Here is a 14928-nt window from a genome sequence, read left to right on the forward strand (position 1 = left end):
TGCTTTAGTTTTGTCGCAAGAATATTTCCCCTGAGGTATGCAGACCAAAACTCCACAGAGTATTCCAGGTGTGGTCTAACCTATATAATTGAGGCAAAACCCACTGCTCCTGTACTTAAATCCTCTTGGAATAAAGGCTAACATTTCACTAACTCATTGTTAGCTTTCAATGACTAACAAGGACAGCTAGTCTCTTTGTACACCCACACATTCCAGCCTCTTACCATTTAAGAAACACCGTGCAATTCTTCCATCAAAGTAGACCGTTTCAATCAATACTAATCATCTTTTCTGTGGATAATGTGCTGAATACATTACACCCTTGTTATCGAAATCATCGACTGACCAGGAAGTAACTGTTCTTGGTTCAAACTCTTCATTATAATTCTGAATATTATTATCAGGTTTCTCCCGCACAACCTCTCTGCCATAGAGGACACAGTCCCAGTATGTCAAGACTTCTGTTGTATCTACACCTTAGAGTCATAGAGATGTACAGCATGGAAACAGACCCTTTGGTACAACGCGCCCGTGCCAACCAGATATCCCAACCCAATCTAGTCCCACCTGCCAGTACCCAGCCCATATCCCTCCAAACCCCTCCTATTCATATACCCATCCAAATGCCTTTTAAATGCTGCAATTGTGTCAGCCTCCACCACTTCCTCTGGCAGCTCATTCCAAACACGTACAACCCTCTGCGTGAAATGGTTGCCCCTTAGGTCTCTTTTATATCTTTCCCCTCTCACCCTAAACCTATGCCCTCTAGTTCTGGACTCCCCAACCCTAGGGAAAAGACTTTATCTATTTATCCTATCCATGCCCCTCATAATTTTGTAAACCTCTATAAGGTCACCCCTCAGCCTCTGACGCTCCAGGGAAAACAGCCCCAGCCTATTCAGCCTCTCCCTGTAGCTCAGATCCTCCAACCCTGGCAACATCCTTGTAATTCTTTTCTGAACCCTTTCAAGCTTCACAACATCTTTCCAATAGGAAGGAGACCAGAATTGCACGCAATATTCCAACAGCGGCCTAACCAATGTGCTGTACAGCTGCAACATGATCTCCCAACTCCTGTACTCAATACTCTAACCAATAAAAGAAAGCATACCAAGCGCCTTCTTCACTATCCTGTCTACCTGCGACTCCACTTTCAAAGAGCTATGAACTTGCACTCCAAGGTCTCTTTGTTCAGCAACACTCCCTAGGACCTTACCGTTAAGTGTATAAATCCTGCTAAGATTTGCTTTCCCAAAATGCAACACTTCGCATTTATCTGAATTAAACTCCATCTGCCACTTCTCAGCCCATTGGCCCATCTGGTCAAGATCCCGTTGTAATCTGAGGTAACCCTCTTTGCTGTCCACTACACCTCCAATTTTGGTGTCATCTGCAAACTTACTAACTGTACCTCTTATGCTCGCATCCAAATCATTTATGTAAATAGCAAAAAGTAGAGGACCCAGCACCGATCCTTGTGGCACTCCACTGGTCACAGGCCTCCAATCTGAAAAACAACCCTCCACCACCACCCTCTGTCTTCTACCTTTGAGCCAGTTCTGTATCCAAATGGCTAGTTCTCCCTGTATTCCATGAGATCTAACCTTGCTAATCAGTCTCCCATGGGGAACCTTGTTGAACGCCTTACTGAAGTCCATATAGATCACATCTACCGCTCTGCCCTCATCAATCTTCTTTGTTACTTCTTCAAAAAAACTCAATCAAATTTGTGTGACATGATTTCCCACGCACAAAGCCATGTTGACTATCCCGAATCAGTCCTTGCCTTTCCAAATACATGTACATCCTTTCCCTCAGGATTCCCTCCAACAACATGCCCACCACTGAGGTCAGGCTCACCAGTCTATAGTTCCCTGGCTTGTCTTTACCACCCTTCTTAAACAGTGGCACCATGCTTGCCAACCTCCAGTCTTCTGGCACCTCACCTGTGACTATCGATGATACAAATATCTCAGCAAGAGGCCCAGCAATCACTTCTCTAGCTTCCCACAGAGTTCTTGGGTACACCTGATCAGGTCCTGGGGATTTATCCACCTTTAACCGTTTCAAGACATCCAGCACTTCCTTCTTTGTAATCTGGACATTTTGCAAGATGTCACCATTTATTTCCCTACAGTCAATATCTTCCATATCCTTTTCCACAGTAAATACTGATGCAAAATATTCATTTAGTATCTCCCCCATTTTCTGTGGCTCCACACAAGGCTGCCTTGCAGATCTTTGAGGGGGCCCTATTCTCTCCCTAGTTACCCTTTTGTTCTTAATGTATTTGTAAAAGCCCTTTGGATTCTCCTTAATTCTGTTTGCCAAAGCTATCTTATGTCCCCGTTTTTTCTCCTGATTTCCCTCTTAAGTATACTCCTACTTCCTTTATACTCATCTAAGGATTCACTCGATCTATCCTGTCTATACCTGACATATGCTTCCTTCTTACTGGTGCCCCTCAGGTTCAGGTGTAAAAGGGATGGTCTACACCTGAACCTGAGGGGCACCAGTATCCTTGGGGGGAGGTTTGCTAGTGCTCTTTGGGAGGGTTTAAACTAACTCCGCCGGGGCATGGGAACCTGGACTGTAGCTTTAGGGTACAGGACCTTGAGTGTACGGAGGTTATGAACAAGGCAGCAATCTCGAAGGAGGGTGCCTGTAAACAGAAGGGTGGCTTGAAGTGTATATACTTCAATGCCAGAAGTATAAGAAATAAGGTAGGTGAACTTGCAGCGTGGGTTGGTACCTGGGACTTCGATGTTGTGGCCATTACAGAGACGTGGGTAGAACAGGGGCAAGAATGGCTGTTGCAGGTTCCAGGGTTTAAATGTTTTAGTAGGGTCAGACATGGGGGTAAAAGAGGGGGAGGTGTGGCATTACTTGTCAAGGATAGTATTACAGCGGTGGAAAGGACGATGGAGGAAGACTTGCCATCTGAGGTAGTTTGGGCTGAGGTTAGAAATAGGAAAGGTGAGGTCACCCTGTTAGGTGTTTTCTACAGGCCTCCTAATAGTCCGAGAGAAGTAGAGGATAGTATTGCGAGGATGATTCAGGAGAAGAGTGAAAGTAGCAGGGTGGTTGTTATGGGGGACTTTAACTTCCCAGATATTGACTGGGAAAGCTATAGCTCGAGGTCGTTAGATGGGTTGGTGTTTGTCCAATGTGTTCAGGAGGGTTTCCTGACACAATATGTAGACAGGCCAACAAGAGGTGAGGTTATACTGGATTTGGTTCTAGGTAATGAACCAGGCCAGGTGTTAGACTTGGAGGTAGGTGAGCACTTCGGGGACAGTGACCACAACTCGGTGACTTTTACTTTAGTGATGGAGAGAGATAAGTGTGCACTGCAGGGCAAGAGTTATAGCTGGGGGCAGGGAAATTATGATGCGGTGAGGCATGACTTAGGATGTGTGGATTGGAAAAACAGGCTTCAAGAGAAGAATACTAAATCAATACTTTTCGTCAGTATTCACTCAGGAACAGGACACTGTTGCTGGTGTGAATATTGAGTCACAAGTGATTAGAATGGATGGCATTGAAGTATGTAGGGAAGAGGTTTTGGGAATACTGGAAAGGATGAAAATAGATAAGTCTCCTGGGCCTGATGGCATTTATCCTAGGATCCTCTGGGAAGCTAGGGAGGAGTTAGCAGAGCCATTGGCCTGGATTTTTATGTTGTCATTGTCAACGGGAATAGTACCAGAAGACTGGAGGATGGCGAATGTGGTCCCCTTGTTCAAGAAGGGGAGTAGAGATAGCCCGAGTAACTATAGGCCAGTGAGTCTGACTTCTGTGGTGGGCAAAGTCTTAGAGAGAATTGTAAGGGATAAGATTTATGAACATCTGGATAGGAATAACGTGATCAAGGATAGTCAGCATGGTTTTGTGAAGGGCAGGTCGTGCCTCACAAACCTTATTGAGTTCTTTGAGCAGGTGACTAAGGAGGTGGACGAGGGTAAAGCAGTAGATGTTATGTATATGGATTTTAGTAAGGCGTTCGATAAGGTACCCCATGGTAGGCTAATGCAAAAACTACGGAGGTATGGCATTGAGGGTGCATTAGAGGTTTGGATTAGAAATTGGCTGGCTGGAAGGAGACAGAGGGTAGTAGTTGATGGTATAGGTTCATCTTGGAGTGCAGTTACTAGCGGTGTACCTCAAGGATCTGTTTTGGGACCATTGCTTTTTGTTATCTTTATAAATGATCTAGAGGAGGGGCTTGAAAGCTGGGTGAGTAAGTTTGCGGATGACACAAAAGTCGGTGGAGTTGTGGACAGCGAAGAAGGATGTGGCAGGTTACAGCGGGATATAGACAAGTTGCAAAGCTGGGCAGAAAGGTGGCAAATGGAATTCAATGTAGCTAAGTGTGAAGTCATTCACTTTGGTAGGAGTAACAAGAAGATGGATTACTGGGCTAATGGTAAGCTACTTGGTAGTGTGGATGAGCAGAGGGATCTTGGTATCCATGTACACAGATCTCTGAAAGTTGCCACCCAGGTAAATAGTGCTGTGAGGAAGGCATATGGTGTACTGGGCTTTATTGGCAGGGGAATTGAGTTCCGGAGTCCTGAGGTCATGTTGCAGTTGTATAAGACTCTGGTGCGGCCTCATCTGGAGTATTGTGTGCAGTTTTGGTCGCCATACTATAGGAAGGATGTGGAGGCATTGAAACGAGTGCAGAGGAGGTTTACCAGGATGTTACCTGGTATGGTAGGAAAATCGTATGAGGAAAGACTGAGGCACTTGGGGCTGTTCTCATTGGAGAAAAGAAGGTTTAGGGGAGATTTGATAGAGGTGTACAAGATGATTAGGGGTTTAGATAGGGTAGACACTGAGAACCTTTTACCGCTAATGGAGTCAGCTGTTACAAGGGGACACAGCTTTAAATTAAGGGGTGGAAGGTATAGGACAGATGTTAGGGGTAGATTCTTTACACAGCGGGTTGTGAGTTCATGGAATGCCCTGCCAGTAGCAGTGGTGAACTCTCCCTCTTTATGGTCATTTAAGCGGGCATTGGATAGGCATTTGGAAGTTATTGGGCTAGTGTAGGTTAGGTAGGATTCGGTCGGCGCAACATTGAGGGCCGAAGGGCCTGTACTGCGCTGTATTTTTCTATGTTCTTTTTCTTCACCAAACCCTCAATTTCTTTAGTCATCTAGCATTCCCTATACCTACCAGCTTTCCTTTCACCCTAACAGGAATATACTTTCTCTGGATTCTTGTTATCTCATTTCTGAAGCTTCCCATTTTCCAGCCGTCCCTTTACCTGCGAACATCTGCCTCCAATCAGCTTTCGAAAGTTCTTGCCTAATACCTTCCTCTCCCTTGTACTTTACAATGTTTCTATAATGGGGTGCCCAAACAAGCCTAGTAAAGTTGACCCAAACACTTGCTTCCGTATTGTTTACGGCTATAACTAGAGCCCAGAATCCCATGCTCCTTCTAAAAGTAAGAGTGCAGGTGAAAAGAAATGTATTAGATTTGTTATTAAAAACAGCAAGTGCTGGAGAAAATCAGCAGGTCTGACGGTATTTGTGGAGAGGGAAACAGTTATGATTTTAAGTCCAATATGACTCTTTTTCAGAACAGGTGTAACAATGTAAATAAAAATGAATGCATTTAAAAGGATTTTTGCTGGATCTGGAACAGCTCTAAAGCACAAACAGCTGTCTGGTGATCCCTTTAAGCCCAGCCTCTTCCCCATATAACCCATCTTTCCCTGGGATTGCTTTCCCTGCCCTTAATTCAGCACTGAATCATACAGAACTCTTTTGTTCTCTCAGTGTTAATTGTGACTCAATGGATGCATTGAAGTGTCCCTCTGCACGCACTTAAGTGTGTAATGTTGATCCTCTTGTGGTGCAGTGGTAGTATTCCTAACACTGGACCAAGAGCCCAGGATTAGGTCCCACCTGCTCAAGAGGTGTGTAATAACATCTCTAGCAGGGTGATTAGAAAAATAGGTTCAATTTTCATAAACATCTAATATAAACTACACTTCAATTCGATCTTGTGCTCTGCTCTCAGATAGTTCCATTTTTCAGATGAGATGGTAGAACTGCTCCCTCTAGTGGATATAAAAGATCTGACAATGTTAATTTAGAGAAGTTTATGGTTTTCCTCCACCACTACCCATTTAGATCAGATTATCACATTGCACTTTCTGAGATCCTGTTGAGTGCCGTTTGGTGGCTGTATTTTCTACATTTTAGCAGTAATTAATTAGACTGAGCACTTCATCGGAGTTAGTGAAGCAGTTTTAGATGTTCTGGGGTTGTGAAAGGTGATTAAAAAATGATTAAGAGCAAACCCAGTTTGTTCAGAATACTAAAGATTTTTTTTGCGTTATAGTATCTGGTCCATCATGGCTCTACCACCTTCTCAGTTGGTATTTATTATTCTGCTTTTTGGGAATATTCTGTTCTAAATATGAAATGAAAATATGAATTTGAGTGATTGTATGTTTTGGACTTGCTTTTTCCCTTGTTACCAGGAATCAGGGCTTTCTAGGTGGATTGGAAGCAAGCTGCGACCTCTGGAATATATTTCAGCCAGTACAACTGTTCTGATTGTCAGCCTGGTCGTTAGCGCGTTCACTGAATTTGCCAGCAACACTGCCACAAGTATAATCTTTCTGCCTATTCTGGCTGAACTGGTAAGCTGTGTGGTTATATTTCCCGATTACTGGTCATCTTTCGGAACAAGCAGTGACAGTTACAATGTCTGAGCTTGTCTTTATTGTTTGGTATCCTCCCTCTGGTTACAAACACCATGAAAAGGTCATTGTTTGTATTCGCTCACAGGATACGTGCATCACTGGTTACTTTGGTATTTATTGACCATTCCTAAATATCCTTGAAAAGATGGTGCTCATTTGCCTTCTTGAATTGCTGCAGTTTATTTGGTTTAGGTAAACGTGCAGAATGCCATTTGGAAGGGAGTTCCAGGACTTCGACCCATCAAAACTATTTTAGTTATTCCCAGACTGCTGTTGATGCGTCCTCACTTACAAATGTAAAGGTGCGAGTTTTGTATGCATGGAATGGACATGTCAAGGGGGGAGTGGGAGGGGAAGTTGAAATGGATGGATACAGGAAGGTGGGGTTGGTTGGTGTGTACAGACCAGAGATGTTCCCTGGATCATTCCATGAATCGGGTGCTTGGTCTCTCCGATGTAGAGGAGACCACATTGAGAGCACCGCATGCAGTAGATGAGGTTCAAGGATATGCAAGTAAATCTCTGCCAGGTTTGGAATGATCCTTTGGGGTCTTGGATGGAGGTGAGGGGGAGGGGGGGGTGTGTGTGGTGGAGCGGTTTTGCATCTCTTACAGGGCAGGGGAAGGTGCAAGGTGTGGAGAAGTGTTTGGTGGGGAGCGTGAACCTAACGAGGGTATCACAGTGGGAATGGTCCCTATGGAACGCAGATAGGCATGGGGAGGGAAATATATTTTTGGAGGCGGGGTCTGACTAGGTGGCAAAAATGGCAGAGGATGATGCACTGGATTTGGATTTTATTGGAGTGGAATGTGAGGACCAGGGGACTCTTCTGCTCCTGTGATCACCGCTGGTGTCACTCACATGAATGCTGCTGACACACCCACTCCCCCATGACATTTCCATTCTGGGCCTCCTCCACCACTTCAACAAGGCCACCTGCAAACTGAAGGAGGAACACCTTATCTTCCACCTTGGGAACCTACAAACTCACAGCTTTAACACTGAATTCACCAGTGTCCAAATCTTTCCACCTCCCCTGACCCCCTCACAGATCCTAACCTCTGACTCGGCGCTGCCCTCTTAAAACTGACCCATCTTTCTTCCCACCTATCAGCTCCACACTTCCCATTGACCCAATCACAATCACCTCCTACCTGCATCCACATATCGCCACCTCACCTACCTTTCCCCTGGCCCAAGGCACCCCGCCCCCATTTATTTCTCAGCCTTCTTCCTCCTTCCTGATGAAGAGTTATGCCTGATACCCCAACTCACCTGCTCCTCGGATGCTGCCTGACCTGCTGTGCTTTTTGCAGTTCCACCCTTGATCGAATCTGACACTACGATACCTGCAGTCCTCACCACCTTCTCTGATTAATGTGCAGTCAACTTTGAAATAGGTGGCCCTATAGTCAATTAATGGAATATATCACAACTTACAAATAAAAAATTAACAACTGAAATTGAATGTTTTTTTTCTGTTGGAATTGGGGATATATGGTGCTCTCAAACCCTTTGTGGTGCTGCTTACTTCAAGAAGGGCCGTGATTCCATAAAAACTCTGGAGTGATTTGGAACTGTCTACCTTCCACACAATGGAACTCTAAAACAGGGAGGACCGCTCGGCGAAAGTGAGAACTGCAGATGCTGGAGACTAGAGCCAAGAGTGTGGTGCTGGAAAAGCACAGCCGGTCAGACAGCATCCGAGGAGCAGGAAGATCGACATTTCGGGCAAAAACCTTTCATCAGGGTGGGCTGCTTGCAGACTTACTAACCGTAACCTTATCCCACACTGGGAATGGGAAGGAAATCCAGAATCGGATCTCACCCGTGAGTATAATAGTGCTCACGAGTTGACCTGATGGAGTGAAAGTCCAGGTCAAGTTTTCCATTGGGTTTTTATTCTCTGATAGCATTTGAGTGATTGCTGTCCCTGGAATCTAGATTGTACTACTCCATGCTCATACTTCTTTTACTCACTTGTCTTAGCTGCTTGAAATACTTTGATGTTTGCTTTTAGTTTCATGTTTCCCCTGAAGTTACTGTTGCTGCTGCACCTTAGCACAATGCACAGGACATACATTCACTGGTGTGTTCAGGGAAAGGGTCAATGCAATGAAATGTGGTCACCATGGTCTATCCTTGAGTGCATCGTTGTCACCTTCGTCACAGCAGTAGTATAATGTCAATAATTCAGTCCACAGGCAGATTAATTACACCACATTTATTAAAAAAAATTTGTACCAGAAAACTAAACAGTGCTGTGTTTGGGTGAAAGGGAATTAGAGTTGGGGTAAAGGACAATAAAGTACACATTAGTGGGCGGCACGGTGGCACAGTGGTTAGCACTGCTGCCTCACAGCGCCTGAGACCCGGGTTCAATTCCCGACTCAGGTGACAGACTGTGTGGAGTTTGCACGTTCTCCCCGTGTCTGCGTGGGTTTCCTCCGGGTGCTCCGGTTTCCTCCCACAGTCCAAAGATGTGCGGGTTAGGTGAATTGGCCATGCTAAATTGCCCGTGGTGTTAGGTAAGGGGTAAATGTAGGGGTATGGGTGGGTTGCGCTTCGGCGGGTCGGTGTGGACTTGTTGGGCCGAAGGGCCTGTTTCCACACTGTAAGTCTAATCTAGTCTAATCTAATCTAATCTAATATGTTTGATTAAAAGGGGTGGTATGGTGGCTCCGCAGTTAACACTGCTGCCTCACATCGACCATCCCCCTCCCAGGTTCATTTCCACCCTTGGGTGACTGCGTGGAGTTTGCATGTTCTCCCTGTATCTGCATGGATTTCCTCTGGATGTTCCGGTTTAGTCCCACAGTCAAAAAATATGCACATTAGGTGGATTGGCCATGCTAATTTGCCCTTGGTGTCTAGGGATGTGCAGGTTAGGGTGATTAACTGTGGGAAATGCAGGAATAGGGTCAGAGGTTGGGGGGGGGGAGGGGTGCGTGGGGAGGGGAGCAGGGTTTGGGTGGAATGCACTTCAGACAGTCAGTGTGGACTTGATGGGCCAAATGGCCTGCTTCCCCAGTGCAGAGATTCTATAAAAAAAGATTAACAGGGTAGCTTGGAAAGAACTCAAAAATGGACTGAGGAGAGCTCGGATCGGGCAAGAAAAAGTCTTGGCAGGAAGGAATAGAGAAAACCCAAAGGTGTTCTACACTTATGTGAGGAATAAGAGAATGATCAGAGAGAGGGTAGGGCTGATCAGGGATAGTGGAGGGAACGTGTGCCTGGAATCTGAAGAGTTAGGGGAGGCCCCAAACGGGTATTTTTTTGCTTCAGTGTTCACTAGAGAGAGAGAGAGTGAACACCATGGATCAGGTTAATAGGCTTGAACAGATTGCTGTTAAGAAAATGGATGTGCTGAAAATTCTAAGAAGCATCAAGATAGATAAGTCCCGAGGGCTGGACCAGGTATATCCGAGGTTCCTACGGGAAACAAGGAATGACATTGCTGCGCCTCTGGCAATGGTCATTGCACCTTCGCTCTCACAGGAATAGTACCGGATGATTGGAGGGAGGCGATTGTTGTCCTTTGTTCAAGAAAGGGAGTAGGGAAATCCCTGAGAATTACAAACCAGTCAGTCTTAGGTCTGTGGTAAGCAAGATACTGGAAAGGATTCTGAGAGATAGGATTTATGACTATTTGAAAAAACATAGTTTGATTAAAGATAGTCAGCATGACATTATGAGGGGCAGGTCATACCTCACACGCCTTATTGAGTTCTTTGAGGATGTGATGAGACATGTTGACGAAGGTTGAGCAATGGATGTGGTATATATGGATTTCAGTAAGGCATTTGATAAGGTTCCCCACAGTAGGCTCATTCAGAAAGTTAGGAGGTATGGGATACAGGGAAATGTGGCTGTCTGAATACAGAAGTGACTGGCTGAAAGAAGACAGCGAGTGGTAGTGGATGATAAGTATTCGCCTAGAGGTTGGTGATCAGTGGTGTCCCACAGGGATCTGTTCTTGGGCCTCTGCTCTTTGTAATTTTTATAACTGACTTGGATGAAGAAGTGGAGGGGTGGGTTAGTAAGTTTGCCGATGATACAAAGGTCGGTGGTGTTGTAGATATTGTCGAGGGCTGTTGCAGGCTACAACAAGACATTGACAAGATGCAGAGATGGGCTGAGAAGTGGCAGATGGAATTCTGGATAAATGTGAAGTGATTCGTTTTGGAAGGTCGAATTTGAATGTTGAATACAGGGTTAAAGACAGGATTCTTGGCAGTGTGGAGGACCGAGGGATCTTGGGGACCATGTTCATTGATCCCTCAAAGTTGCCACTCAAGTTGATAGGATTGCTAAGAAGGCATATGGTGTTTTGGCTTTCATTAATGGGGGATTGAGTTTAAGAGCCGCGAGGTTTTGCTGCAGCCATATAAAATCCTGGTTAGACCATATTTGGAATATTATGTCCAGTTCCGGTTGCCTCATTATCGAAAGGAGGTGGATGCTTTAGAGAGGGTGCAGAGGAGATTTACCAGGATGCTGCCTGGATTGGAGGGCTAGACTTATGAAGAGAGGTTGCTGAGCTCGGGCTTTTCACACTAGAGAGAAGGAGGAAGAGAGGTGACTTGACAGTGGTATACAAGGTAAAGAGAAGCATAGATGGAGTAGAGAGCCAGAGACTTTTCCCCAGGGCAGAAATGGCTGTCATGAGGGGCCATCATTTTAAGATTATTGGAGGAAGGTATGGGGCGATGTCAGCGGTTAGATTCTTTACACAAAGAGTGCTGGATGCATGGAATGCACTGCCAGCAGTGGTAGTAGAGTCAGATACATTAGGGACATTTAAGCGACAGCTGAACAAGCACATGGACAGCAGTAAATTGAGGACTGTGTAGGTTACATTGATCTTAGATTAAGATAGATGTTCGGCACAACATTGTGGGCTGAAGGGCCTGTACTGTGCTGTACTGTTCTATGCTCTAATACCAAGGTCCAAATACAGTCAGCACTTTGAAAGCAATTTCTGAGAGTTCTTGCATTTCTTGCCCTGGTGACCTTATTTACAGTCAGACCATCAGGTAGCCATCTTGTGTTGAAAAATGTGTGAGGGGATTTTAGGTTGAACAGAAAAGATATTTTGAAATGATAGGTGCACTCAACTTTAACACTGTCATTTTGACACTGTCAAAGGTTTTATCATTGACACTGTTTAAACTGTAATCCTTTCCTGTAGGCTACTGAGGCCAAAGAGCATCCTTTGTACCTGATGATTCCAGGGACAGTGAGCTGTTCATTTGCCTTCATGCTGCCAGTTGCAACTCCACCAAATGCCATTGCCTTCACGACAGGGCACTTAAAAGTCAAGGATATGGTACGTGAAAATTGCTGCTTAAAATATTGACAGTTATTTGTAATATTGGTAATGCTGAACACTACTCCAGAACTGAACAATTTAGCATCGCTTATAACATATCAGTGTTTTGATCATTTTTTAAAAATTCAATCAAGGGATCTGGGCATCCTGGCTATGCCAGCATTTTTTGCCCTCCCCTAATTGCCCAGAGGGCAATTAATTGCCCAGTTAAGGAGTCAACCACTTTGCTGTAGATCTGGAGTCACAAGTAGGCCAGGCGAGGTAAGGATGGCAGTTTCCTTCCCTAAATGGCATGTCTGAACCAGATGGGTTTTTCCAACAATCAATTTGCAGTCACTGTTAGACAGTTAATTCCAGATTTTTTTCACTGAATTCAAACTCCACCATCTGCCTTGAGGTGATTTGAACCTGGTTGCCTGGAACATTACCTGGATTAACAGTCCAGTGATAATATTGTTATGCCATCACCTTCCCTAGAATATAGCCCACAATAATGTGTTATGGAATCCTAAAATCATAAATTAAAATCATTCCAGTCTAATTTTAATCCTTGTTTCGGTATTCATAATGACATCATGATGTTAATACAATGTTATGTGGAATGTAATACAGTAGACATTTGTATGGTCACTTGGCAAAGGTTGGGGAGACTCAACCAGTTATTTTTAGTGACTTGGTTTCTGGGTTTAATGTTCCTCTTATGGGGAGAGGGCTGTTTTCTTGGCTCCTATTTTTGATGCTCTGCCAGATGCACACAGAAGGGGCAGCCCAGCAAACATGACCTGGGAAACACTAATGTAGCAGGTCAGATTTTCCTTACAGAATAGGAGGCAGATTGGACAGAGGGTCAGGGAGAAATGGTCTGGGATCAAGGCCAACTTTAGTGCACTAGTCCTGTGTGAAAGCTCAATTAAAATCCATACCCTTTCTACTCCCTTCCCCCAGCTCCCCCCTCCCCCCCAAACAATGTGCATGGTCCTCCACCCTTACCCATGCCACCCCAAGGATATTTGACTCCCAACCCTACCTTGACCCACTCTCCCAAAACAAAAAGACCCAGAGACCCAAAGCTCTTGCCTTCGCTATCAGAGCAAATTCTCAAGGATCAGACTGGCTCTGATGCACACTCTTGTGATCCAGGGATGTTACAATCCCACTTCTGTTCAAGCAGCAGAAGATTTAAATTTTCTGCTGCTTCGGTGAAATGTGCAAACGTGTAATGCAGCCTGACACCACTTCCACACCCATGAAAATGGGACTGTAACTTCAACGTGACAAAATCTGAGCTTCATCAGAGGCTCTTCCAAACACTCGGCAGCCGCTATAATGTTGCGGTGGGTCAAGGACTGAGTATTAAAAATAATCTTCAAATGCGAAAGAAACATTTCAGGGACGATTTTACAGATCCAGGTATTCAGCAGGCAAAGCTCCTCACTGGCTGTGCATTTCTTACCGTGGGAAGTTATGAGCTTCAGGTATCTTTGTGCCCTGAACTCTGCAGAGGCGAAGGAAACTTAATCTGGTTTTGTCTTGTCAGATGAAAACAGGATTGCTGATGAATATCATGGGGATCATCTTAGTTAACGTTGCCATCAACACATGGGGCAGGCTCATCTTTAAGTTCTCGACGTTTCCTGAATGGGCCATGGAGTCCGAGAACTCCACCGACCGGGCAGTGACAATCTTCCAGCTGTATACTGTCAACGCAGTGGACTGATTCAATCTGGGGGCTATCTGGTGGCCAAAGCCCCTTTCTTCTGCTTCATTTTGAAGACTTTTCCCACCATCAATGTGCTGTAGCTTCATCCATTCACACTCATAAACAACTTCCTTTCTCTAAACAATTTGTATTGACCAGCAAAAAAAATGAAAGGAATTATCTTGATACTTTTTGGATTTGGGCATTGTTAGCAAAGCCCAGCGTTTATTACCCATCCCTTGAACTGACTGGCTCTCCAGAGAACAGTTAAGAGTCATCCCCATTAATGTAGTCACATCTAGGACAGACCAGGAGAAGGTGTCAGATTTCTTTCCCTAAAGGACAGAAGTGAATTAAATAGGTTTTTGCAACAATCAACTTATGGCCATCATTCAAAAAGCTTTTCATTCCAGACTTTATTTTCCTAGTTGTATTAAAATGTCACTAACTGCCCTAATTGGATTTGAACCCATGTTACTGGATTGCTATGGTCCACTGTTAATATCATTTCACCATCTTCTCTCAGTATTTGACAACCTAACCTATTGAATCTCATGCATCCAAAGACAGAAGGAAAAAAACTAGGCTCAATCTTTTTTGGAAGAGTATTTTACAGGGACAGGCTTTGGCTTAGTGAAAGTTGTTTACTATTTGTTCTCCATTTCCTATCGTGCCCCGCGTGTGGTCATACACAACACATCTCAGTGAATGATCAGCTTACCCACAATTCGGCTTTGCAACAAGTGACAAGCATCCTCAAAATAATGCAAGGAAAGCTTACATACCCTTCGGTTCTTCAAAGTTAATGAAACAAAGTATAACATTTAATGGTAAAGGAAAAATTCCCATGCCATTTTAATTGCATTAGTCGTATTACAAATAACAATAAAGATACAGGATGTTTTTTAAAACATATTACTTTACTTCCTCGGTCCCTTATTCTTCCATCCTTCTTTACTTTCTCTTTCTCTTTGCCTTCATTTGATTTTCTAGTTAATTGTTAGTTAGTTGTTGCTACATTTTCCTCATTTAAAAATAAATACTGATTCCGTATTTTTCTTCACGGTATCATGTCACTCCTTGGTCAATGAACCGAACCAACATTAAAAAGCCACGTTTGATGGAAACTAGATCGAGTGTGGACCAATGGGCTGTCCCTGAGATGAATGCCTA

At 44.4% G+C, this 14928-nt stretch overlaps 1 protein-coding gene across 1 annotated transcript in view; it reads left to right on the plus strand.

The window, feature by feature from the left end:
- Positions 1–13866, plus strand: part of LOC132822843 (Na(+)/dicarboxylate cotransporter 3-like) — a 57273-nt gene extending 43407 nt beyond the window's left edge. Inside the window, exons 11-13 of the mRNA XM_060836217.1 lie at positions 6500–6661; positions 11916–12053; positions 13594–13866. Of these exons, the coding sequence (XP_060692200.1) occupies positions 6500–6661; positions 11916–12053; positions 13594–13773 (480 nt within the window). The 3' untranslated portion in view covers positions 13774–13866. The remainder of the gene's footprint in view (positions 1–6499; positions 6662–11915; positions 12054–13593) is intronic.
- The last annotated feature ends 1062 nt before the right edge of the window (positions 13867–14928 follow it).

This window comes from Hemiscyllium ocellatum, chromosome 15 (genome assembly GCF_020745735.1).
Source record: "Hemiscyllium ocellatum isolate sHemOce1 chromosome 15, sHemOce1.pat.X.cur, whole genome shotgun sequence".
NCBI lineage: Eukaryota > Metazoa > Chordata > Chondrichthyes > Orectolobiformes > Hemiscylliidae > Hemiscyllium > Hemiscyllium ocellatum.